The sequence below is a fragment of the Curcuma longa genome, chromosome 1, assembly GCF_044706935.1.
Source record: "Curcuma longa cultivar G26 ecotype Majalengka, Jawa Barat chromosome 1, ITB_CL_G26_1.1, whole genome shotgun sequence".
NCBI lineage: Eukaryota > Viridiplantae > Streptophyta > Magnoliopsida > Zingiberales > Zingiberaceae > Curcuma > Curcuma longa.
In genome coordinates this window covers 19,097,742-19,124,053 of record NC_133861.1, presented here as the reverse complement: position 1 = coordinate 19,124,053, position 26,312 = coordinate 19,097,742, and the positions used below count along the sequence as shown (strand labels likewise).

The following is a 26,312-nucleotide window of genomic DNA, read 5'->3' as shown; positions in this document are numbered from 1 at the left end:
TTTCTGTTTACAGCGCTATTAAGTGTTATATACAAGATTGTGGATCAGGATCTATTAGGTCTCCATTTGTGTCTCTGCTTTATTGACATATTTGAAATAATGACTCGTTAGCCTACTAGCTTTGTTGTACGACGCACTGATGCTCTCAGTGTTGAAGGTGATATTGTCATAATTTTCGTACTACAGTTACAATTAAGGTTTTTAAATCAATTTTACCCTCCAAAATTTACAAGTATCATAGTTAAAACTCCTATAACAACTAGCTAGTTTACATTTACAATGCAAATTGTGTAAACATGAAAACTTTTAATCAGACATTCTATTTTTTCATTTTGGCATCGAAGTAAATTAATAAAATCCTACTTAAGCAGTCTTGCTGTTGGGGCAAAATTGAAAATTATTGTTCTCTTTTCACCAATCCCCAATTGTTGGCCGGCGTGGTATGGAAGCAAGTTGACAGTAAAATGCATGCGAGGACAGTGTAGCACCATGTGCGCGCATGGCGGGTGTGTACCGACGTCTAACGTCTTGCTGTCGTTAAAGAGAGCGGTGGGTTAAGACCAGATTCTGCTGCTGCTACCGCCGCTGCGCGATGCATACCCTCTCCACGTGCTGCAGCGGAGCTCGCTTCCTCTTTCCCTTCCTCGCGGCCAGTAACTTTCTCACCCACAGCAGCAGCGAGGACCACCAGCAGCAGCCTCATGGTCACAGTAAAGGAAGGGTGGGTTGGATCGATAGGGGTTGGATCCTTGTCCGTATACTGCAGCACCACGCTTTGTGTTTCCTGTCGCATCCGCAAAAGAGCCTTCGTCTGACATCACACAACTTTGTTTCTCGATCCTCTCACCAATTCAATTAACTGCACCGGTTGTCTGACGATCAGCAGCTTGTCGTCCAGTCACGACCTCGCTTGGTCCGATTCAGCACCTGCCCTGCAGCTGTCCTGGATCAATAATGTTGGATTTCCGTTCTTTACTTACCCTCCTATCTTATACTTGTTCAAAAATGTTAAACTCAAATCACATTTTACTTTTAACCTTTTGAGACTTTAATATCGTAAATGAAGTCTAGTTGCACTGCACGTGCCTAACATAGTTCGATTTTTAGACGTTGTTGCAATTCTTAAGGTAGTGCAAGAAGTCTGACATGCAAGTAACATGGATGATGTTGTTGGTCCAGCTACACTCGGATAGGTTGGATAAGGTTCCATCCTCCTCACCTAAGTATTTATGTCCTCCATAATTACCATGTACAGTCAGAAATTACATAGCCACTATCGACTCTCATGTGAAATCTGGAAGTTGATTTCTTGACAAAACATATCACATAGTAGGGAACAACAAAGGAGCCCTTCCAAATGTGATCATTATTAAGATTTCATCTCGATATTCTTATGAAAATATTTCATTGAAGCTTAGTTAGGTCTCCTCCCAGTGTACAGTGTGAGATAGTCCTTGCTGGTCAAACTGTCACTTGCCATTCAGCCACGGTACCTCGTTATGTCCAATCATCACCATATATGATATATATGCGTAAATCTCATCTTTGTATTCTAGGTGAAACATATTCCGAGGTAATGACTATTCGTAGCTAACACTCCTTGAAAACAAATTGATATATCAACTGCATATAGCCCTATATGGTTCGTTAAAACATAACGCCAAAATTGATACAACCTATACAGCAGTTTGAATTTTTTTTTGAAATACAATCAACAGTGTATGTGACAGGGGGAGAAGAGAGAGTGAGAAAAGAAGTCGAAGATAGTTTTGTTTCATATGGAAGAAAAATTAATCACGGGCCGTCCATGCCTTGTGCTCTGCCGCACCAAAAGGGTGAATAATAAAAGCAAAAGAATTCCCTCACGCCATCATCATAATGTCACGGCCCCTCTCCGTTCAATTCATTTCAATTTAACTTCCCACCTCTTTCTTCCTCCCCTGTCTCCTCTCTTCCACTTCGGTTCCTTTCACACTCCACCACCAACCGGAACTACCTTCTCCTCCTCCTCTACTCTGTCCCAATAAATCTCACAACCAACCACTCAGTTGCAGCTCTACAGCCAATGGAGCCAGGTCTAGCTAACCCTGATCCCATTTCTTCGCCCAAACCGGCCACAAAACGCAGCCTTCTGAGCTCCCTTATGGAGGCCACGACCGTGTCCACCACCGCCACCGCCGTCCTCCACCGCTCCTCCTCCTTCGACGAGGACTCTTACTTGCTCTCCGCACTCAAGCCGTCGGAGCTCAAGGCCCTGGACGAACTCAAGCAGCTGCTATCCTCCGCCGCCAAGCCCATCTCCATCTGGGGCGTCCCTGTCGCTCCACCTCCTTACGCTGCCGACGACGGCGAGGAGGTCGATGGGCGTACGGACGTGGTGCTCCTCAAGTTCCTTCGTGCGCGCGACTTTGACGCTGGGCAGGCGCACGCGATGCTGCTGCGGTGCGCGGAATGGCGGGCGGAGTTCGGAGCGGACGGCGTGGCGGAGGAGGAGCTGGTGGGGTTCAAGGAGCTGGAGGGAGTTGTGGCGTACATGCACGGCTGGGACCGGCGCGGCCACCCCGTATGCTACAACGCCTACGGCGTCTTCAAGGACAAGGCCGTGTACGAGCGCGTGCTTGGCGACGCCGACAAGCTGCAGCGCTTCCTCCGGTGGCGGGTCCAGGTGATGGAACGCGGCGTCCGGCTGCTCCAACTCCGACCCGCTGGCGTCAACGCCATCATCCAGGTCACCGACCTCAAGGACATGCCCAAGAGAGAGCTCCGCGCTGCCTCCAAGCACATCCTCTCCCTTTTCCAGGACAACTACCCCGAAATGGTCGCACGAAAGGTTCATTTCGCTTCCTTGCCTCAAATCCTTCATTCCCTTTTCTCTCTGTTTTTCATTAAATTTCTCAACTTGTGCAGGTGTTCATCAATGTGCCATGGTACTTCAGCCTGCTCTATTCTGTAATAAGCCCATTCCTAACTGATAGAACCAAAAGCAAATTTGTGATTGCAAGAGAAGGGAATGTGACAGAGATGCTCTACAAGTGATCGACTCATACCTCTCTGCTTCTCCTATTTCTTGATTAATTTTTCATCATTCTCGCAAATAAGCACGAGTATTTTCTTGATTTGTCGCAGGTTCATCCGGCCGGAGTTCGTGCCGGTGCAGTACGGAGGGCTGAGCCACCCTGGTGACCTGCAGAACGGCCCGCCCAAGCCGGCCACAGAGTTCATCATCAAGGGAGGCGAAAAAGTAGACCTCGAAATCGACGGCATTGAGGTAGATACCACACGAACAAGTCATTCCCACGACTACATTTTTCTCAGGATAAATTACAGTGGTCAAAATTTTGTAAGGGAGGAGCAACCATAGCGTGGGACATTGCGGTGGGCGGGTGGGACTTGGACTATGGCGCGGTGTACGTGCCGAGCGACGACGGGAGTTACACAATCGTCGTGGAGAAGACGAGGAGGATTCCCGCGTCGGCCGACGAGCCGATCCACCATGTGTTCACGGCCAAGGAGGATGGCAAGATGGTGCTGTCGTTGGACAACACCAGCTCCCGAAGAAGGAAGGTGGCGGCCTACCGATACTTCGTCCGCAAACAGTCTAATTGAATTTAAGTACCTACCAATTCACTGCTGGTTTTTGACTAGTATTAGACATAAGTGGCTTTTTTTTTTAATCTCCTTCTGCTACGCTAGCTAGTACCTGTATAATTATAACTTATTATAAGATAACAGGGCCTCTTTTTTCTGATCTTTCTCCCGGAAAAAGGCGTAGTTTATTCATATGGTTATTACTCGTGGCATTTGCATAAAGCTGTTCTTTACCAATGCAAGGCATGATTAGCGTAAATCTAGTGGTGATCACAGTAAATTTGGCTATCAATGGAGGGGGCTATAGGGTGGTCACGGGGTGCGTGGCAGAAGAAAGAAGCAGCGCAGTGGGGGAGGGTGGCCATGTGCTTGATGACTATGTTGGTGCTTTATTACCCTTATCGAGGGATGTCAGTGGGACAGATAGATATCGTAGACAGGGTGATGGAGCGGCGAGAATTGCGGTGAGTTTGAAAAAGGATTTGGAAGGACAGAGTCCATCATGCTTTCAATTGCATGCCGTGGTCTCTCTCCTTCATTTCGATTCCTTTGTCTCTCGTCAACGTCCCTGGCAGAGCAGGTACAGCGGGGGAGCATGAGGAGGTCCCTCCATTGTCCATTCAAGCGAAGCGATAGCAAGATGGCACCATGCAACTGCGAGGGCAATGCCGCAGGAGCGTAGCCACAGGAGGCGTTGTACCATTCAAGTCTGATAAATTGGGTGATCTGATTAAAGCTGATAAAGTGGAACGTAGGGTACTCGCGTGGAGCGAATCCAAGATATAAGAACGTTATAATGATGGCACATTGGCCATCTAACGTTTGAGTTACTCTAAATTGCCTACCAACGGACACATCTTTTGATCAAATTTAAACATTCTTCGCCTCCACGCTGAATTGTCCTTCGCCATTTGTGGGCTGCTTTCCTTGGACAAAGTACCTGTACCTTCTCAATCTTGAAGGTAGTGCTTCTTCGAACTCTTTGAGGATGCAACCTCTCCGATGGCTAAAATGCAACTCTTGGGGCCTCCATGCATCATCATCATCATTTGGATTGGTCGAGCAAAACTCGAGTGCATCAGTTTCACAGAGTGCATTTGTTCTTTAAAAACAGATTTGTCCATTTACTACATCAAAGGCATCATTTTCAAATACACATGTACTTTTTCAAATTTTTCATATTAGTCGAGCACGTTTTTTAATGCTGCTGAGAAGATTCGTGGAATTGGAGGGTTCAGTTTGATCGGGCAAGACAAGCAAACAAGCATACGAGGCTTCAGCTTAAGTCACCGATTTGAGATGGGCGTAATTTGTTGGAATATTAATTTCGAAATATCATCATCTAACTACACAAAGTATTAGAACCCTACTAAGCTAATTAAATATATACAAAATAGTTATTAATTAAATAATAAACCGCAATGTCAGAATAGAGAGTTTGGTGGAAACTCAACCCCCTAGGAATACAACCAAAATGTTTCTCTGAGAACAAAATCGTGTAGAAGATGATACATGCGTTACAACCCTAAAAGGCTAAAACAAATGTTTTTTTTCAGAATGATCTATCACCTCGTCATTAATGCTTATCCAAGGCACATGCCTTTGGTAAAAAAAAATATCTTTAATCGAGGAGGTAAAATAGGTATATAATGTTTTTATAAAATAAAATTAAATAAATAAATTTATCATGCTTATTGAATTATCTTTAATTACTGGGGTGTAAACATCAAACGCCACCTCCTTGATATTTCTGGTTCAATTATTCAACGGGACACATATGTTTGTTTCTAATAAAACATATTGACCTCAATTCCTACTCGGGGTAATTTTCCTTTGTATTATTGGTTTAGGATTGGGACCCATCCTGGGACCATTTGCTATCCTTAATGAATGGCGTCAGGTATAGAGCGGGGCGTTTGTTGTGCGCCGTTGAATTCCTATCTGCAAGACGACACCGTGGAGAAAATAATTGGTGGAGAAATATCGATCCGCGTCTAATCGTCGTCTTCTCTTCCTCCTAATCAACCTCATCGACTCTATCTCAGCAGCAAGTAGTCAGCTCCAATCGTCCTCGTCGAGGATTGGCAGGAGAGGAGCGCAAGCCCATACCTTTGCTCGGCCAAATTGTGCCTTTCAAGTATGTTTTTTTTTTCCTGTAAAAAAAAGTCGTTTTTGCCTTCCACTTCTTTTCCTCTAAAAAATAAGAATGGTGATTTATCTTTGGGGATATGGCCGGCGTTGATTAGAAAGGTAAAGGTTGGTAATTGACGGATTAGTGGAGGAATCGACCTTGGATTTGGGGAATTAAGTTTTTGCTAGGGTTGGTCTGCAACTCGATGCTTGAACAAGTTATTGTGAGGTCGTTAGACGATGTCTATATTTCAGTTCTCAAGAATCAGAGAGCTTGGAGGTGAGAGGCCTATACACTTCTTTCAAATTCACGGAGAAAAGATAGGATACGACAACTAACAGTGCAACCGGGATATGGTGTTGTGGATAACTTAGCTGAATTGGAACTCGATAAGTTGAATACTTCTGCTAGTCTGGTGTCCTTCTGTTCTTTTTGGAGATTTATTTGAGATTTCTTCCAAGAAAATACTAGTCGTATAGAGAGATTGAAGAAATCGGGAAACTTGAGGAGCGGTCGTTTAGTCTGGTTACAGTTGAGAGACAAGCAGGGCCGTTGAGAGCTCTTCTAGACAGTTGCATGTGAAAAATACCTTTATTTTTTCAAGGGAAAGATATTTGTTAGTTGAATTCAGATTCTAGTTCAGGGAATATAAAACGTGTTTAACACAATTAAAAGTGATTTAAATGATCTAGTGTTGCTATTGATGTTGAAAAAATAAAGTCTAATGCCATATAAGATCCCTATAGCCATTGTGAACAAGCAATTGTAAGGTTATTCTCAGCGATGAAAAGCCTTTACCGTCTGACTAGAACCATTTTGTTGCTACATATTCTAGAAGGGGACTTGAGAAAGCATACACGTCTGCCAACATTACATTGTTAGGGAGATAAGATATGCTAATTAGTGTTAGCGAACTAATAAAAACGGTCTCAACATATGCCAATAGAAGTATGCAAATTTTTATGACAATCTAGTTGCTACACATATGGATGGATGCTGACAAATAAACCATTGTTTTGCTTGTGTAGCAGGTAACCATGGATTCAAGATTAAAGTTTTTAATCCTTATGCTGGTTGCCAGCTTTGCCTGTGCAAATGGCAGGAGTTTAGCTAGCTTGGATGTGTTCGGTGAGCTTTTTTTGTCTTTCGATATAGACATTCTGTTCTGCATATTTAATACGTTATGGAAGGATATTTCTGAACTCTAATTGATTTGGTACACTGTTGTTCCATGGGCCATGTCTGATATGGTATCCACATATTAGAAAGGGAAACATAGGTTGTTGGAAATATTTTCTGGCTCACTTAATTGTCCTTCAGTTTTTAAATCACAAATGTACAATAACAATTGATATCAAATTTTCTTAAACATGTTAGATGGTAAGAAAGCACTACTTTAAATTCCTTAATCTCTTTTTGGCAATGTTTGTTTTATCATAAAATTATTTAAATATGAAGAATCTGCATTCATTTACTGAACTCATCTTGTGTTCTTCAGTTGTGCAAGTTGATAATGAGATTCAAAGTGAAAGTCAAATTGTAAGGAATGAAAAGTTTTGCACTCTATGTGAAGAATTTGCGTCTCAGGCTTTGTATTATCTTGGTAAAAATGAGACACAGACTCAAGTTATCAGTATACTTTACAAAGCATGTTCCAAGCTACATTCTTTGGAACAACAGGTGTGTTACTTTTTGTCTTGGGAAGTAACCTTTGATTGCAAATTGCAGTTGTGCTGAAATTCTTATTCCCTGCTCCTTGACATCATTTTTTGGGCAGTGTGTTACACTGGTAGATTACTATGCACCACTGTTTTTCTCAGAAGTTTCGATGATAAGCCCAGAGCAGTTCTGTGATAAGGTGAACCTCTGTAATGGCAGTGACCAAGTGAGTTTGCCAAAGAATGACAATGCCTGCACACTTTGCCAAGATATCCTCGGGGAGGTTCTTTCCAAGCTGCAAGATCCTGACACCGAGGTAGTAGTAAATCCACTGCATTCTAAGACGAACTTTTGTTCTTGGTTCTGGTGAAATACTTACCACATTTACCTGTGGGAATTCATCAGCTTGAGGTGATCGAGATACTTCTGAAAGGATGCAATAAGATGGAAAATTTTGTCCAAAAGGTATGGTTATAACATGGGGCTATGGCGGACAGAAAGCATCTGAACTTTGCCCTGTCAAATTTAAAGTATAGATTTGGGATGCACGAGTGATTTTTTTTAAGACAATCAATTAATTTTGATGCAGTGCAAGAAACTGGTCTTCCAATATGGACCGCTGCTCTTAGCCAATGCCGAGAAGCTCCTCGAGAAAACTGATATTTGCACTTCTATCCATGCATGCAAGAAGAGTCAGCAAGTTGCAGAAACCATTCTCACCAGTGCGTAAAGAATTGGACATAATTTAGCGCGTAGTTGTCACTTGTCGCTATTGTTTTGCATTGATCTATATCTTTGGTGCCTTGTAAATTGAACATTAGCATTCACTTCCTCTATACATTGATGCACTTGATCATGTAGTTAATTGGCTTGGGCTTTGGATAGTTGATATCTAATGTACTATAGTGTGCAATGTCTATTTCAACATTCAACCCACATACTCACATATGCAATGTTTCCGTGGGTTGTACAAATGTTCTACATATGAGTGGATATGCTAAACTTAATTGTAGGTTAATTGCTAAATCAAAACAAATGTTTCAGTGCAGCGATCGGATCACATTTCAATTGGGAATTAGGTAGGCAGGTATAATATAATAATGCACACCTATCATTAGAGTTTTACAATGATTCTGGAAAATATCAAAAAATTGTTGTACCAATTACCCCAAAAATCTCGTCATATGCTTATTCATATAATTCAATATAAAGGATAAGAAAAACTTAGAATTGTTATAATAAATTCACTATGTACTCGCCAAAGGCTATTTAACTTAGACGATTAATCATGATATTTGATTCCAAGGAATTAATAGGTTATTTTTTATGAAATAAGTATTACTATATTTATTTAAAAATAATTTTAAATAATTAAATTCTTAAAAGCTATTTTCAATCATCATTCTTATTTGTTCTTTACTTCATTCTAAACATTGATAGAATGAATTAGGTGAGATAGAATAGATAACTCTAAACAATATCCATTATATATTATCTTCATTTTTAATTAAATAAAAATAAATATTTTACATGAATAAATTAGGTAAGATGCATTAGATAAATTGATTGAGGGAGTGAGACACAAAGATGAGCCGATAGGGTAATATTAATTATTATATATTCTTAGTATTCTTTATGCAAATTAAATATAAAATTAACGCGATTAATTTATGACTTAAAATCAAAGTAAAAGAAGGTATTTTTCTTCGATTTCTTCTTAGTAATTCTATTCCTACGCAATTTGACATCATCAATCAATGTGAAAAGATATATAATATGAAATTAAAATTCAAGGTGAGATAAATTTATTCTTTTTAATTATATATTTTTTTCTCACATTCATTCAATAAAGTTTTGATAGTTTAGATAGTTTTTTTTTTCTGTTTTCTGAAACGAATAAGGACAAGAACCCTAGAAAATCTCTCTTTTGACTATGAAACTTGAGGTCATTAATAGAGTGTTTTTAGTTAAATTAAAGTTTGGATGACGGAACAAGAAATTTATATTGCATCATCAAAATAATGTTCATTATTTTTATATTCATTACAACTTCAATAATGAAATGGGCTCCGCGGGCTAAACCTTAGATAGCTTCGGCCACTACTCTATAAAGATTTAATTAAATGGCCCATTTAAATGAAGTGCGTTTGGAGAATCTCTCTTTTGATTCTTCGAAGCATCATTTATCTTTAAAAAACATTTAAAAAAAGGAAAAAGAAAATTAGATACAGCAATTACTCTGTAGTTTGATAGCATGAAACATGTTAAATAAGCATGATTTATTAACAAGACTCATAAATAATTTATGAGTAAATTTATTTAAATCTCAATTATAATTTTTTATTTAATATTAAAAAACTATAAATAAAAATAACATATGCTTCATTTATCATGTGACTGTTTTAATTTGATAAAAAAAACTCCAATTAAATAAAATAATAATAATAAATAAATGTAAACATTAACTCAATTCTTCTACAAAAAGACTATGCCTAGTCTTGAGCATAATCATCAAGCAGCAAATGCAATCTCTTTTTCCCCTCCTTTAAAATTAAACGCTGTGTATATACACGTTAATGCGACAGAGTATAAAATACAGTATGATTGATGTCTTCGATCTCAATCTTGTACACTCCCGATCTAAGCGACGAAGAGTAGGAGGATGCAGTAGCAGTCACGGCACGTAGAGGCGGCCGCGGCATCGACATCGCCAGGCCTCCGGGTAGTACTCGGCGGCGTCCGCCTTCTGCTGCTGCCTCGGCGGCACCGAGACGTGCACCGGGTAGCAGGGGGTGCACGTGCCGCACCTGGATGTGCACCGCGGCGGCCGCGACCCCGGCCCCATCAACAGACGATCCTTCTTCCTCCCTCCTCCTGCTACATCCGCCGCCGCCTGCGCACGACAGCGAAGAGAGAGGTCAGGTTTGCTTCAGACAGGGAAAGAAGAACAGGCGCATTTTAGGACGAAACGGAACGATTTCTTTAACATGTGCCTTCAAGCTCAGGACAGTGAAGTATTTATTAATTAAACGCATAGTTTAGGAAAACAGAGACTCAAATAGCAATTCTCGAGTAATGAATCTTGGTTATGATGGCAAACACAGGATCAAAATCTCACCTTGTAGTCGGAATGTCTTCTCCAGCTTGTGGCCTCTGCAATGTGGAAACAGGAACTCAAAATGGTCAGAGAACTCTGGCTCAGTTTTCACTCATCCGAACCTTAAAACAGTGATTGCAAGTTGGAGTTTGCTCACCTGAACAAGCAGAAATAGCTCTGCTGTTTCCTTCTGTGAGATTGAAAAGAGAGAAGACACAAAACGAAAGACAGCATAAAAGAGCCACCTTTAACGCCATCACTCCTGTAGAACTCCCTCTCCACCCCATGGATGACAAGTGGCTCTCAGAAACCCCAGAAGAGCAGAGAAGAGGAGCTGTGAAATCTAGACACATTTATAGCTGCATCATTAAGGGCAATATCTGGCTCTCAGCAATTGCAAACATACGAAGGATGGCAAGCTAGTCTTAAAATGTTCTCAGGAGATGGGGCAGATCTCACGGGTTCTTGAGCTGCAGAACAGCTCCCGACTGGTAATGAAGACAAACAGTAGAGTCTGGACAATGTAGCTTATAACTGGAGCTTGCATCAAATCGTCCACCTCCAACTCTAAGCATTAATAAGATTTATATCCTATTCCTGCTTTATTTATTTATTTATTTTTCTTTCCAGTTTCTGCCTCCTACTTTGACAGAAACAGAGAAAATGTAGGAGAAGGAGACAGCTACTGCCTCCTAGCTATTCGGTGAAACAGATAGGATTCGGATTCTCCACATGCGCGCCTACTGTTGGCCAGTCACAAGCACCAATCAAAGAGCCGATTGTGTTCTTCTTCAATAATTGAGCTTTGAATCATGATTAAAGGCCATCGAGTTTAAGTCTTGAAAAATTCAGAGATGAGATTGCATGTTCCATCGGATGGCAACCTTAAGCTCCAGATGAAATAATGACTGCCTTTTGACCGAAGAATGCAAGCTGTGGAAATCCCTTTTGCTCCCTCCTTTCACCTTTTAATGACTGCCCCTGCTAATGATTGCCTATTGATCGATCAGATGAAGAGGCGATATGAGGATGGGGATTCTGGACAAGGAGATAGAGTTGGTGTGGGACGGGGCGCCTTTGTTGCTTTGCCAATGTTACCATCTCTTCAGAGGACTGGGAAGTGCCCCCACGAGGCCGTTCAAATGTAGCAACGCGACAGGCGCGCGCACGATGGAAGGGAGCTGGAGAGTGACCCGCCACTGCCACTGCCACTGCTTTGCATGCGTTTGGGACAGTAACGTGGATGCTGTTGCTGGTGCTGGTGGTGGGAGACGCTCAGTTTTGACTCACGTCGAGTTCTTTTCCCTTGTCCCATTTGGATTAAGTGCACGAAACGCATCATGCTGATAAAAAGCAGTGTCTTTGAAATGGACACGCTAATGTAACACCTGATGATCTCGCATGTTCCGGGCCTTGACCAGTCCATTTGCATCGCCAAGGAAATTATTTCGATTAATTTTGAGAATAAGTGTTTTTATCCATATTCTATTTGAGCAATTCTTTTATCCTTATCCTATTTGCTATCGTTTTAAATCTGTCAATATTTTAATTTTGTTACCCAAAAAATTACAATTAAATTCAATGTGCTTATTCTTTATTGAAAACGATTATTTACAATTTTAATAGGTCTAAAACTAGTCTTCTCACCGCTTCTATCAGAAAATTTAAAAATCCTACAGAAACAGAGATCAAATGGATTGATATCAATCAAATCATAAAAATATTTTTTAATTTGAAATAATTAAATAATTAAATTTTTTTAGTATTTTAATATACCCCAATAATAATACATCTGTTTTATTTGAAATACGCTATTTAAATGTAACTGCATGGTAATTATTATGTTTTTATATAAATAATTATTATAGTACATCAAATTATAATATAATAAAACGAATATATTTTGTAGTTACATTTATTTACGTTACATATTTATTAATTGACGAATAAAATTAATAAATTTATTATGATTAGTTTTGCCAACAGATCCAACTGAGTAATATATATCATAATAATTTCAATAAAATTTTATGCATTCACAGATTTTCTCAAGATAAGTGAAGCAACGAACACAGCACACACACCATGCACAAAAGGAAAAGAATCATCTAGAGAAAGAATCGCAAATTCAACCGTCAGTGGTCAAATGTAACTCTGATCACACGTCGGATTCATATGACACACTCGCATACTCTTCATCATCGGCAGCAGCATCACCGCTGGCGGTGGAGAACAAGTCCTTGCAGAGCTCCCTGTAGAACCTGCTCACCAACTCCACGAACTCAGGAGACCTCAAGTTGCTCCAACACGAGAGCATCTCCTCCACGTCCGCCAGATCGCTCACACTCCCTTCTTCCACCATCATCTCCACTAGATACTTCTCGAAGCTCCGGCACGCCGCCTCCTCGCCACCGTCGTCGTCGAACTTAGCTCCTTTTTTACAAACCTCCCGTGCCGACGAGGACTGAAATGGCGTGCAGTAACGTTGGTCCGCCTTCTGCCTCTTTGCCATGTCGGACCAGCTTGTGAGACTGCCACTCCAGTTATTTACGGTAATGAGGAATACGAGGGGGGCTTTTTGCGTGCATGGAGTGCAGTATAAGGGAAACACCATGAAGTTGAGTGCAGCTTAAGGAAGAAGAAGAATATGGTCGCTTTATTGATACTTTAATGCCACTTTTGATCCCTCGTGAGATTAGCTTTGTGTTTGCAGTGTTGAGTATGCTGTATGCATGTAATGGTGGTGAGTGGTGATTACTTACCTGTCTGTCAGTTAGGTGAAGTGGATGGGGTTTGATGAAGAGTTGACCTAGAAGGAAATGGCATAGGACGTATTGAGTGAAGAGCAAGAGAGTGGAGCTCGAATCCTTTTCATAGGCTTAAGTTTACTAAGATTTAGAGGTGACAAAATCAGATTGGGTTCAGCAGTCAGCCCATTTCTACAATGTGTCTGGGCTGTAGAGCCCATTAAGGTATCACAATAGGATATTGGAGTATTTGATTAAGATTTCGCTCTTTACCCTCTAACAATGTCGGACGAAAGATTTCAATTTACAATAGTTTATAAATTTTTTGGGAAAATAATGTACTGGAACTGGACAATAATTCTAAGTTAAAATTTGAATTGTAGACGAAAACAAAGTGCTGGTCTCAGACTTCACGAGCTAACTGCGACGGTTCGTGCTACAGTAATTTGTACTATGTACGCATTCCTTCCGATAAAAGAAAAGGAAAAAATTTTCTAAAAAAAGTACTAAAACCTAGAATGGTCCCTTTGGACCACTCTCTTTCTTCTGCATCAACTTCATAATTATCTCCATTTCCATTATTTAAAAATTATGATAATCCTGATACAAAGATGAGGAACTGATTCGTCTGGAAGTTGTTTTCAGAAAAAACAACATCTATTTGTCCCTAAATTTTGTCTATTTCTCATTCTAGCCCTATAGGCTACCATGCGTCGTCATCTCTGCACGCTTTCTGCCCACCTTCTATATCAACCTCCACAATGACAATCAGAACAACACACCAACAGAGAGGGAGAGAACAGAGAGTTTGATCTGAGCGAGATCCATGCTTATGTCGCTGACCATGGTTTTGAGCGTTTAGTTATCAGAGATGGGAAATTATAGGTTCAAGCTATCTGGTATGATACCAAATTCTTGGCTCTACAAGCTTAAATTTTTAGGCAGAGCTAAGAAAATGCAGACGAATTCGGCAACTGCACCTCCACTGCAACACCCAGAACAGAAAGACTGCCTCCTCAACAGATCTTCCTCCTACATCCCCAGCAAAGAAAGAAATCCCGCCGCCACTGATCTCGCAGACCAACCGCTGACGGCCAAATCTTCTTCGCACATGCGAAGAAAGGATTCAGAACTGTGCGTCCAACCAAAATCTTCTGTTTCTGTTAATGGTGGTAAAAGCTTTCGTGATGACTTGGAAACAGCATCAGCAATTAAGCTTCCGCCTATAGTGACCAAGCCACAGAAGAAACAAGTGCTGGTGCATGACACGAAGGATCTAATTGACAAGAGGGAGGAAAGGAGATCGGCTTCTGGATCGATTCGTTGTCGAACCAAACAACGACGGCAGAACTCTCCAAGGATAGCGAGGAGGAATGCTGCAACCCCAATACGAGGAAGAAGAGCGTTGAGTGAAAGCATGGCGGTCGTCAAGACGTCGTCAAATCCACGTGGGGATTTTATGGAGTCGATGATGGAGATGATCATGGAGTGCAGAATCCGAGAGAGGAAGGATTTGGAAGAGCTGCGAGCTTGCTACTTGTCGTTGAATTCCATGGAGTTTCACGAAGAGATCAACAAGGTTTTCGAGCATGTTTGTTTTGTTCTCACTGATATAATTTGTGTTAAGCAGCAATTAGAGGTCCCGTGAATTGATTACTAGGTACTACATTACTGCATTACTGTTGACTAGTGTCAAAGATGTCTGTTGATAGAGCAAACAATAAAAGAAAAAGTTGGCGTTTGTTAGGCTGCGTTTGGTTTCAGCGTTTTCCGCGTTTTCCATTTTCCATTTTCCAAGGAAAATGGAAAACGCTGAATGGTTTGTGATTTCTTTTTCATTTTCTGGAAAATGAGAACTCGTTTTTCAGAAAAACAGAAAACGTTGAATCATCGTTTTCTAAAAACTCCGTTGGGAATGGAAAATGGGAAAACGCGGCGTTTTCCCTTCGACGAGCAAATAAAGGTCAGCGATACCGTTTGAGCGAGGAAGGCGGCGGCATGGTCAGCAAAGGAGGGGCAGAGCTGCGGCGGTCTTCTGTGGCATCAGTCGGCGACGGCGGAGGAGGAAGGCGACCTTCTGTGGCATCAGTCGGCGGCGGTGATTTAGGTTATACATCTGTGACGAGCACAGCGAGCACAGCTTCAAATCCGGCGATGTCTGGGCCGGCGACGCCACCGGACGCGCCGCCCGGGCCCGGCGACGCCACCGGAGGCGCCGCCCAAGCCCGGCGACGCCACCGGAGGCGCCGCGCAGGCCCGGCGAAGCCTTCCGCGCACGGCCCTCGCGACTTCGCGATTTTCTTCTCTCCGTGCGTTTTTTTTATTTTTCTCTCCGTGGTTTTTTTTTTAATTTTTTAAGTTAGGATTTAATGAAAATTTAATAATTAATTCTTATTTTGAGATAGATTTCCTTTTTAATTAAAAAATAAAAAAATATAATTAATAAAATCAGTTAATTCTAATTTATCGAACCAAACGTATTTTCCAATTTCCTTTTCTAGAAAACAGAAAACAGTATATCATACCAAATGCATTTTCTGTTTTCTGAAAACTAAATCAGAAAATGAAAAATTAAAAATAGAAAATGGAAAACATTTTCCAAACCAAACGCCCCCTTAATGTTTCCAGTTTTCAGTGGACTTTTTCATGTTAGATAAAAATAATAATTCCCCGTCGCCGAAAATTATGGATGCCAGAAGAAAGATGCACGAGAGAAAAAAAATCTTTTAGAACTTTTAGATGAAATCGTTTTTCAAATGACTTATATTGCCTTCAGAGATGGTCGCAAACAGGGTGAATAGACAGACTGTGATTGATTGAAGTGATTGATATTGTTAAGGAGGTTGTGGATAGTTATTGAGGTCCTCTCTCCATTGTAAAGAGGTTGGTGAAAAGATGAGGGAACTACTGTTTCCAAAGTCCTTTTCTCTATTCACCTTTTAAAATCTTGAGCGGAAGGAAACTTTCTTAAGGCATCTACAGTCCTTTTTTTTTCAAAAGTTTTTTTTATTTATCGAGAACCGTATCAAAAACCTGTGACCAGAGGATAATAGCCGTTTAAATAATTATTTTTAAGGAAGAAATTAGCAATTAGTTTCGATTTTATATATATATATATATATAATTTTGCATATAAATATATATCTATCTTCTTTTAAGTTTTTTTATTCATCCTACGGCCAACCAAGTCCCTTTTTTCTTGTTATTATCTTTATTTCTTTTAAGTCCAATTCATCCTCAATTCTAAATTTCTACCGAAACGGATCAAAATTACAGTGGATCAAAAAAATCAATTTTAAAAATGTGGAAGAAAATGCAACTTCACAAAATTCATATAATAGTGCTTATGTTCAATATTCTCAAATTTTCACTTCCACGCACTACCTCAAAATTTTTTTCAAATGTTCCATACATTCCACAATTTCCTTCAAATTCTCAAAGTTCTCAAAACTTTCCGGATCCCTCTATACTAAAGTCGAAATGAGTTTTTCGTTAACAAGGTTATGATTGAGATCACGGTCACGTGGTCATGTTTAAGGTATATATTCTCATTGTTTTCTTTCTTCACGCACCAGTACGTTCGGCGGTTCCCTCTATATAGTTTCTTTCGTCCAAGTAAATCAATTCAAAAAATTAATTAATCTTTCTGCTCGATTATTTGCCTCTCCTCTCTCGTAGTAAAGACAACATCAAGATCAAGTGGGCCATCTGAAATAAAATTCCATAACAAAGCACGTACCATCATCCTTAAGTGACGCTTAGATCATGCATCCTCCATCCATTTTCCAAACCTGCATTTGCATCGTTTTTTTTTTGTTTGTAATCAATCAACTTGCCATATTTTGTCGCGTTCTGTGCTCTGTAAAAACATAAATTACACTTGCAACATCTTCAGTTCGAGCGAGATGCAACTTGCATGATCCAATATAATTTACGACCTAACATAGTAATTTTGATGAGACCTAGCTAGTTAGTGCATCTAAATAAATTTCTAATAACAACGTAGATATATGATAATTATTAATTTTACTAAAAATTGGGTACCATTCTAAGTATTAGTGTCCTATTCTCCTCGTGAGATGATATGTGTCCGTCCACGTGTCAAAGTTGCCAGTAAGTTGTCATAATCATCATTAAGAAGAGAAACAAACCGAACATCGTTGCCATCGACCAGGTTCTTTTCATGACAATCTGGAGACCTGCCATGGTCCAACAAATTTGTCATACACACAACCTTCTTCAAGTTCAGTAATCGCCTGTAGCTGGTGCATTTATTCAGGATGTACATGATAATTATATTTAGTTTATTTTATCTTTGTATTCATCAGAATAAGCTTTCTCTATTGTTCAAAGCAACCTGGAAGAGGAGGCCCTCCCAGTAGTTTTTCACGGCTACAACAGACCTTGAAATCAGCACAAAAATTTCACAGTGGGGCATCTCATGAAAGTTGAAACTGGCACTGAAAACGCAGCCTCAATCATCATCAAAGGCTGCGACTGGAAATTAATGAGATTTAACAAAAACTGACATAAACCAATAAGATCGCCTGCATCGATGACTCATGGAAATCAGTGTTTTAGGCGTGACTGTGGATTGGATGAACTCATCGTTCTACAATTACATGGTGAAGCCGTGAAGCGCAGGGTTGTCTCCTCTGTCTGTTTTAGTTGATAAGGCAAAAGGTGAGTGGGAGGTTGTTTCTGTAGTCCATAGCTAGCGTAGTAGCCTAGTAGGTTATACCGATTAAGGTAACTTAAATACATATATGCCAAGGGCACTCGAACATGGAGAATGGTATCAGTTTCACTTTTACCGAATGTCTTCGAAGATAAAACAAACTGCTGTACTCATTCCTCCTATTAATTGTTGGACAGCAAAATGTTTAACAAAACAAAAAATTATAATCTGACAATAAAAGATGATAAATAGTTATAAGATACTAAATCTACCTTTAATATTACATGCTAAATACAAAAAATAATATAACACTAAATTTAATTTGAAATTCAAAGTTAAAATACGATTAAATGTTTACGATTATTTATTCACTGAGCATATAAATTAAATATTTTAATGTTATAATAATATTTTAAAAAGTCATTGATCAAACTATTATACAGATTATATAATTTTTTAAAATTATATATTGTAAATCCTAAATAATGTTTTTTAGGCAATCAAGTCAGAGAGTATTTTGAAAATGTATTTTTTTAATTTTTATATAATTAAATTAGAGAGTATTTAAAAACAAATTCACCAAAAATTGCAAAAAAAAATTAATTAAAATTGTTCGTTCTTAAGGAATGCTAAAGGGGACAATTTAAAGACCATCAGGCATTGGAAACTCATAAAATAATAGTGTAGAAACTGACTGCTTAATTTTGCAAAGCAAGTTGATATTTTTTAAACCTAAAATTATATTCTGAAAAACAAAGGGTGAAGAACGTTAGAAAAGTATTTTTGCATTTTTTTTTCCCACCCAACGTTAGCATAACTAATCCAGTTTCAAGTCGTGTTCAGGTGGAAACGTAGTATAGTAACAGACCAAATTGTGGCCACCACACTTGCCTCTTTCTCCGTAGTTTTTAGTCCAACCAGACAACCAAACTAAATAGTGTTTATTAAAAAGATAGTAGTGAGTACTCTGACTATATTAGAGTGAAAGGAAAGGAAAGGAAAACTCAGAACATTTTGGTGCCATCGTAACCAAATAGCATAATCTAATCCCACTGCACAGAAAAGGAATGTCTTTGAAAACCAGAGCTTCCTGTATATATTTCAGAGGGCAGCACAACTATAGTGAACCCTGCTCACTACGATCAACTTCAATACCCACATTAAGCAAGCAACTGCAACCCCGTGTCGTTACTAGCACTCTCAAGCCAAACACCATAGAGCTCATCGGAGAATAACACAAAATGTATCTGCAAGCAAATTTTATCAGGATGTTATTCAGCTCAAGTAGATGGCATCCACAGATCAACAAAATGGATCAGATGATCAATTTCTATGAAATATCCTTGACATCACCTTGCAATTTAGGAGTTGAAGAATCACAATTTGTGCAAAAAGGAATATGAATATCTTAAGAAGGGATGGACATTTTTATAAGATCTAAATGCTCACAACAATAACAAATTATATCAACTATTAGGTATCCAGAATACACGGTTCTTATCCCATCAATGATCTCAAATTTTGTATATCTTTAAAATTTTAAGTATAAGCCTCTTTCAAAGCAGTCTCACTAGTGAGACTGTATATAATAAATCCTTCTCTGGAATCCTGTGTTGACAGGAACTTTGTGGGCTGCCCTTTTTTAAACTTTTAAGTATACCTTTAATTTTTTAATAAGTTAGAATTTCTTTGATCATGCATCTATCTTCACCCCTTCAATCCTAATTGATTCTGCTTATGTAGTCATAAAATTTGTAATTGACATATAAGATGATCTTGAACATAATAATATTATCTTAGTATGTTTTCTCATATTCAAAATTCTAGGAGAGCTACATTAAACAAATTTAGGATATATTATTTTTTTTAAAAAAAATTATTATTCTAATATCAGACATTCATTTTAGCATTTCATTTTAATTACAGCAACACTATAGATATTATTTTATAATTGTTTAATATTCCATAAAGTATATTTAATAGTGCCATATTCTTATAAAATAATCTTCTAGTCTAAGTGCACAACCATCAAAGAAACATACCCCCCCCCCCCCCCCCCCCCCTCCAAATTCTGTTTTCATTCTCTCAATAATATTTTTGCAAATATCTCCTAGTAGACAATAAATCCAAGCTGTAAAATACCCCTACTTGCTGATCCGGTTCGAGATCAGGGGATGAGTTGGCTCCTTGATGTTTCCGCGGTTGAGCTCTATCGGTAGGTTGGATGCATGTCAGGTCGGCTTTTGTCGGGTTGGCTTCAATCGGATCGGCTACTGTCAGACCGAGCTATGCAAGGACTCTGGTGAGGGCTCCTGACAAGTGTATGAAATGACTGGGTTCTAGGCGAGCAACTAAAAGGACTAAAAAAGAAGTTAGAAGGGAGGCCAAGATGAATCTTGACGAGACCCTCCGATACTCAAGTCAAATTCTAGAGGAAAGTTGGAAGGAGGAGATAACGAAATAAGAAATAGCAATGCTCAATATTACACATTGTACCTTTTGCTACTGCCACCATTACCTTATATAGGGAGCGAAGAGATGGTCAAGATTCTCAAAGGTTGTACATCTTTCTTTTTCACTAAAGGGTCTGGCCTTTCTATAATAGGCACTATTGTAACTATCATATCCCTTTGCGCTATAACAACTGTCATGTTGCACCTGAGCTGGGATTGTTGGACTTAATTTAAATGACTCAGGTTGGGCTCGGCTTTGAGTCAGCTGACTTTACCCGAGTTCAGTCATGAGTTGGCTGACTCAACCCGAGTGCGTTGACCAAGTCCTAAGCCTAGTTAACTGAAGTTGAACTCGGAAGAGCTGGTCCGAACTGGACTTGAGTGATCCAAATCCATGTTGATCAAGTCTTGAGCCTGCCAAGTGTCCCCTGATACCTCCGCCACATCACTTCCAAATATTTCCATCCATAAAACTTGGATATCTTTTCAATTTTTTTTTAAAGTGATGTTGTATTTAATGCATTCAATGTCAGTCGTGCTTTGTTTGAAACCTTTGGTTTTAACTTTTCAGAGTCCACAACTCAAGGTTCAAATTTATTCTACCTAGCTATTAGCACAATATCGTCAGTTAGCACTAAGTACAATATCAAAATGCTAACATTCAGATTCCATCCCATCGTTAACAATTTCAAGGCATCTATATAATTAAAGAGAACAAAGTGAAACCAGAAAATAAATATCAAAGTACAAAACTGGAAAAGACTTATGATTAATGAACTAAAACAACTTTTACAAAATGAGCATATCTTTTTTTATAAAAAAAGAAAGTGTAATCCATTTCAAAGAGTATGTAACTGCACATCTACCTCTTTAAAGGCATCAGGGAACTCTTTCAACACTGATATAGCAATTCTGGAAGCCTCTTTGGAAGGATATCTTCAACAAGAGAATGAAAAATCAAAAGGAAACATAAGCAGTTAAACTTACACTAAATGGCTAAAATAGATACCTGTAAACACCACAAGATATGGCTGGAAAAGCAATGTATTGAATATTATTCTCCTTAGCAAGTTTCAAGCTATTTCTGCAATAGAGAATGAAGATAATTGAGTTTTAAAGTGATCATCAAACTGATAGACAAGCATGTTTTAAGTTAGAACAGACATCAATAGCTAGAGGGAAGCTGTCTTCACCTATATGCATTACTAAGGGAAACCTCAGGGTGCTCATCTTCATCATAGATGGGACCAACAGTGTGTATCACATGCGAAACTGGCAACTGGAAAGCTCTGTACACCATTTAAGTCATTTTGTGGTAATTAATAGGGTAGGGTTAGTGCAACAAACTATTGCATTTAACAGAAACAAAACCTACGGAGTGATTCTGGCTTCTCCTGTGGGGCAGCGTACTCCACTGCGGACCTCTGGTACCTTGTGACATGCATCAAGAAGTTCTGGGCCAGCAGCTCTATGTATAGCTGATAAAAAAAGATCCAGTTTTCAAAAAAGGAAAACAATTAAAGGAAAAAAAAAGGAGAAACAATGAACCAACATCCTTGACAGAATTTATACGCTTACCTCCATCCACACCACCACCTCCAAGCATTCGTTCGTTAGCTGCATTACCTGAAATTTTCCCATCACTGATTTGCAAGTTGCAACTCAAACAGTAAAAACTAAAAGGTAAGACTTATATCTAATGCTACCTTCTATAGCATTAGAGGAAACTTATTAAATCTGTCAAAAATGCATCAGATGTTGGTTATAAATCTACAACAGAAAAGTAAAAAACAGAATTTAACTACTTCCAAAAAAGCAGCTAGGACTTAACTCTAATAGAGTCAAAAGTTTGTCTCTCTAATTGTATCAAACAACCTCCATGATATCATGGAATCAATGCATCGATGGGCCACTAGTTATCCTATACACAAGCAATCTACAACAAAAGGCTTCCGATAAGTCAAATCTTAACCAAACACAACAAATTGTGGAGGAGTCAATTCATCAACATGACTTGAAGCCACCAGTTCCCCTATTTGAAAACAATCTGCAAAGGCATCTACAAAGCAAACCATGACCAAGGCAGTATTTTCTCCTCCATACTATGTGTGCACTTGATGGTGCAAAAAAGTTACTCCAATCAGAACAAATTACAACCTCAATGATAGTGAAGTAAAGATGAAAAATATCATACAAGCATAAATATTCTATATAAAGTTCGATGAACTCCCAATAAACAGGCTGGTACACTTTAATGTTTCGATAATACTTTATAAACTTGACCACGGAGAAGCCCAATTAAAAAATATTAATGATAGTGAAGCATGGTTCAAAAAAAATTATACGGGCATAAGTTTTCCCTGGAGCATTAGGTGACCCAACAAGAACCAGGTGGGTTGCATTTTCAACTATATTTCATATAATTGACCGTGTCAACAGCCCAAGTTTCTTGGAATAGCTAAGAGACAGGGAAATCAGTATGCATTAAGAAATGAGAAACCAATAAATTAAAAGCGGTCCACTTCAGCTTCATATGAATATGATTTCTTCACCATATCGCGTTCATCTTTGACACTATAAATAATGACATTCAAGATTATGTTGACCGCATGTACAAGTATTTCCACTTGTGAGCAAACAGAACATATGTTAGCCTAGGTTTAAACAATCTGAAATAATGTGATTAAGCTAGGAATGCTAAAGTTAAGGAATAAACATGTAAAGTATTCAATGCTTATTGTGAAAATTGCTTGAGTAGTTAATAAACAAAATTAACAAACAAGAATCATTACAAGTTTAGTTATTTTTTAATGAAGTATTTAATACAATCTAGCATGTATATTTTTACTTTTATATGAAAATTGTATCATTATTTTACATACACAATATTTTTTCTAATTATCAATTTAAAATGTATCATATTAATAAAGTACATATTCAAATCTTATTTATGAATCAGATGCCAAACTTGAATAGATACTATCCTCATGCACTATATTAACCAAAATATTCTAAATAATCTTTGATCAAGCGTGTCACAAAGTTGTAGCATTGGTTCATAAAATTCAAACAAATAAATAAGCTAAAAAAACCAAGTCTATCTGCTACAATTGTTAACAAGACGTTGAACAAATTTATAGAGAAGCTAAGTTTTATCTTTACAACGCTTAATTATAAGGTTATTGGCTCCAGTTAAGCTTGTTGCTCAATAAAAGGAGAAGCAATGCTGGAGCTAGATAAACATTATAATAAACAGTTTTGAATACAATTTTTTTGGCTTGGTTGAGTTTGAGTTTGGCTCAAGCTTGTTTATCTTTTTAATGAAGACATTGACCCTGATTTACCTTGGTTTACCTTGTTTCCAGCCCTACAAATATTTAAATTGGCTCATTGAAACCAAGATAATTTATTTTGTTCAACCAAAAATTGTTTTTATAGGAGTTATTCAGATGGAGAAGGTGAATAATCTAGTTAATAATTATCTTAATTAAAAAAAAAAACAGACACAATGAGAAGAGAAGCAATCTCTTAGTTGTGAGTATGCCTATGGTGTGTCCACAAGAAAATTTTCAACTTTAAGCCATTTACTGAAAGGTGCCACTAAAGCAATATAGTTGGATTATGGATGAATTATGTTGATTAGGCCAAATTTCTATAGAAAATAGAACAAAAGAGTAATTAGAGCTTATTGCTACTCAATGGAGAAAAATGTCAGCTTCAAAGTAGAATGATAAGAATCATATTTCATAATCTTATTAGTGGTTTCCTATTTTATATGTTTCCTTTATCTCTTCATTTTCTTCCTTGAATCTGTTTGGATAGCAAACATCACCTGACTGGACTGCACAAAGATCTAAAAATCTCAAGTGCAGCAACCACATGCCAAACTACCAAAGCCGCAGCTTTTGGTTGTGCTAGAAACATCATCTTCCACAAAACAAAGTGATGGGTCTACACCATCACATATAACAATGGGTATTTTAAGATGAATAAGATTTATCAATATTTGTTTTCTTATATTCTCTCTTAATCCTTCAATGTGATATCAGCTGCAAAAGGTTGGAACCGCCAACCTCGGAAAGTTGAACTGCTCAAACTGAAAGAAATCTCTTACTCCTTCAATGTGATTTGCACTTGATATCAACAGTTCTATGTTGCCAAATATGATCTCTAGTTTGTCTCATTGTTGCAATATCTCAGACGTCATAGGGGAAAGCCGTGCCTCCTAAGCATGATCTTATTACTCGGGGAATGGCAATGCCTTCCCATGAAGGGCACTAAACCTTTGGGCTTGTATCATGCAACCATATGCAACTAAACAAATATAGAAGTCAATACTGAAAACAACTCACTTCTCGCTACCAGGTCTGAATCTCAAAAAAACTCTTCCTTAACGAGACTAGCCTAGCGGAAAAAAATCATATAAAAGAGGACAAGAACAATTGATATCACTGCGATAAAAAAAAAAGAAACGAATTCAAATAGAAGGTTGAGGATTTCGCGATACTCACGATCGCATCGGTCGACCCGTCCACGGACCACTCGGTGATATCCCCTTTCTGGATCTTAAGAACGCTCAACGGAGAGAACTGGAAGGTTATGACAGATCCACCAGCGGATGAGGCCGAAAACCCTACTCTAGACGCGGCCGAGTCAGACGCCACCTGTTCCATGCTGCCGGTGGAGGGGAGGAGATTAGGAACACCGGTATAGTGCGTTAGGTCCGGAGAGGGCTCTCGATCAGCAGAAGCCAACTTTCGAGTGGGAGTGTCGCGGATGGGTAGCGTCCACGGTCCCTTGCGTTTATTTTTGTAAATTCCGTATTTGAAAAAGAAACTTTCATTTCAATCCCAAAGTTTATCTTTCTTTAATGATTACATAATTTTTAAAATACTCCTAAAATTTTAAAGCTCTTGCATGAAACTCAATTTCTATTGATTCAAGCGCTCCAGCTCAACGCACCTCGAGCCTTGTCCTTTCATCTCTTCACATAGCTCGCGCAACCCACCGAACCAGCTGGTAGCACCTCTAACCTCATCTGGCCCTTGTTGCAGCTTCGTAGAGCTCCGCCAGCCGCACTCGGGGCTTCATCCGCCCCTTCACGCACTGCCGACCTTGTTCGGGAAGGCAGAAGAATCATTTTATCATCTCTCTGCTGAGTCCGTCGCTTCCACACCCATTTTGCATGGAACTCATTTCTATTGATTCAAGTTCAGCCTGGTTCCTTTTCTTTGAAAATTTTGATGAAACTAAACGAAGGAAACTCTCTACGCCTTCCTTCTTTTTCCTCTCAAAACCATCAATCTTAACACAGAATTAGAGCTGTAGCTGTAGACCTTACTTCGAAGCAGCCACTCTAACCGTGTTAATTGTGTAGCAATTTAAATACAAAAGTCAAACTAACAACAATAATATACATTTTCGATATGACATTGAAATGCACATATCTAATGCACTACTCTTCAATTTTGGACTCTAATTTGATAGCATAAATAATCTCAAAACTTAGAATATATCTATGATATCCACAATAAACTTCTCACAAACTGATTTCACTACTCATTTGGTCATCATCTGTAAATCAAACTTCTCATAGTCATAACCTTCAAAAACTAATAAGTGGGCATAGAGCATTCGTGCACATGCAACGATCTCTTAGCAATTAAATTTGTCAATAACTTAAACACACACCATCAACCCATTATCACAATGGAAACTGTCATTCACGAGCTTAGCTCTTAGATAGATTGATGGAGAATGCAGGGATGTGATTTGGAAGTAGAGAGGAGAGGAGAGGGCGGAGGTTGAACTGTCCAATTGAATTTCTTGGTTTTTTGCTTCAATCTCTTGGAATAGATTGCAGCGATTGTCCTAATCAAGTGCGCATCGGCACATGCTTTGTTGGGCTACGAGTTCCAACTGCAGTGTGGGTCATCCTAACCACGTGCTTGAATTGCAA

The 26,312-nt window shown here is 38.8% G+C and overlaps 5 protein-coding genes and 1 pseudogene across 6 annotated transcripts; 3 read left to right on the top strand and 3 right to left on the bottom strand.

Annotated features, from left to right (window-relative positions):
- The first annotated feature begins 1,991 nt into the window (after window positions 1–1,991).
- LOC141846197 (patellin-6-like) lies at window positions 1,992–3,746 on the top strand. Its single transcript, XM_074734198.1, has 4 exons — window positions 1,992–2,830; window positions 2,908–3,032; window positions 3,127–3,268; window positions 3,346–3,746. The coding sequence occupies exons 1-4, from the start codon at window positions 2,066–2,068 to the stop codon at window positions 3,604–3,606; spliced, it is 1,293 nt and encodes a 430-aa protein (XP_074590299.1). The 5' UTR covers window positions 1,992–2,065; the 3' UTR covers window positions 3,607–3,746.
- A 1,861-nt stretch (window positions 3,747–5,607) lies between these two features.
- On the top strand, window positions 5,608–8,303 carry LOC141834878 (uncharacterized). Of its 2 annotated transcripts, none has more exons than XM_074722278.1 (6): window positions 5,608–5,725; window positions 6,748–6,847; window positions 7,218–7,399; window positions 7,497–7,694; window positions 7,784–7,843; window positions 7,968–8,303. In XM_074722278.1, exons 2-6 carry the CDS (start codon window positions 6,757–6,759, stop codon window positions 8,106–8,108), a joined length of 672 nt encoding a protein of 223 aa, XP_074578379.1. In that variant the 5' UTR covers window positions 5,608–5,725; window positions 6,748–6,756; the 3' UTR covers window positions 8,109–8,303. The 2 variants fall into 2 exon arrangements, with proteins under 2 accessions (XP_074578379.1, XP_074578371.1); XM_074722270.1 differs by having other exon boundaries at window positions 5,646–5,725; window positions 6,751–6,847.
- A 1,598-nt stretch (window positions 8,304–9,901) lies between these two features.
- On the bottom strand, window positions 9,902–10,962 carry LOC141813907 (uncharacterized). Its single transcript, XM_074701911.1, has 4 exons — window positions 10,935–10,962; window positions 10,633–10,834; window positions 10,497–10,531; window positions 9,902–10,271 (listed from the first exon to the last, which is right to left on the bottom strand). Exons 2-4 carry the CDS (start codon window positions 10,826–10,828, stop codon window positions 10,053–10,055), a joined length of 450 nt encoding a protein of 149 aa, XP_074558012.1. The 5' UTR covers window positions 10,829–10,834; window positions 10,935–10,962; the 3' UTR covers window positions 9,902–10,052.
- Window positions 10,963–12,633: 1,671 nt separating this feature from the next.
- On the bottom strand, window positions 12,634–12,987 carry LOC141816935 (transcription repressor OFP17-like). Its single transcript, XM_074704684.1, has one exon. The coding sequence runs from the start codon at window positions 12,985–12,987 to the stop codon at window positions 12,634–12,636; it is 354 nt and encodes a 117-aa protein (XP_074560785.1).
- Window positions 12,988–14,093: 1,106 nt separating this feature from the next.
- LOC141825512 (transcription repressor OFP3-like) lies at window positions 14,094–14,870 on the top strand. The gene has a single exon (XM_074712897.1). It carries the CDS (start codon window positions 14,094–14,096, stop codon window positions 14,868–14,870), a length of 777 nt encoding a protein of 258 aa, XP_074568998.1.
- Window positions 14,871–18,805: 3,935 nt separating this feature from the next.
- Window positions 18,806–25,133, bottom strand: LOC141816185 (uncharacterized; annotated as a pseudogene).
- Window positions 25,134–26,312: the final 1,179 nt, after the last annotated feature.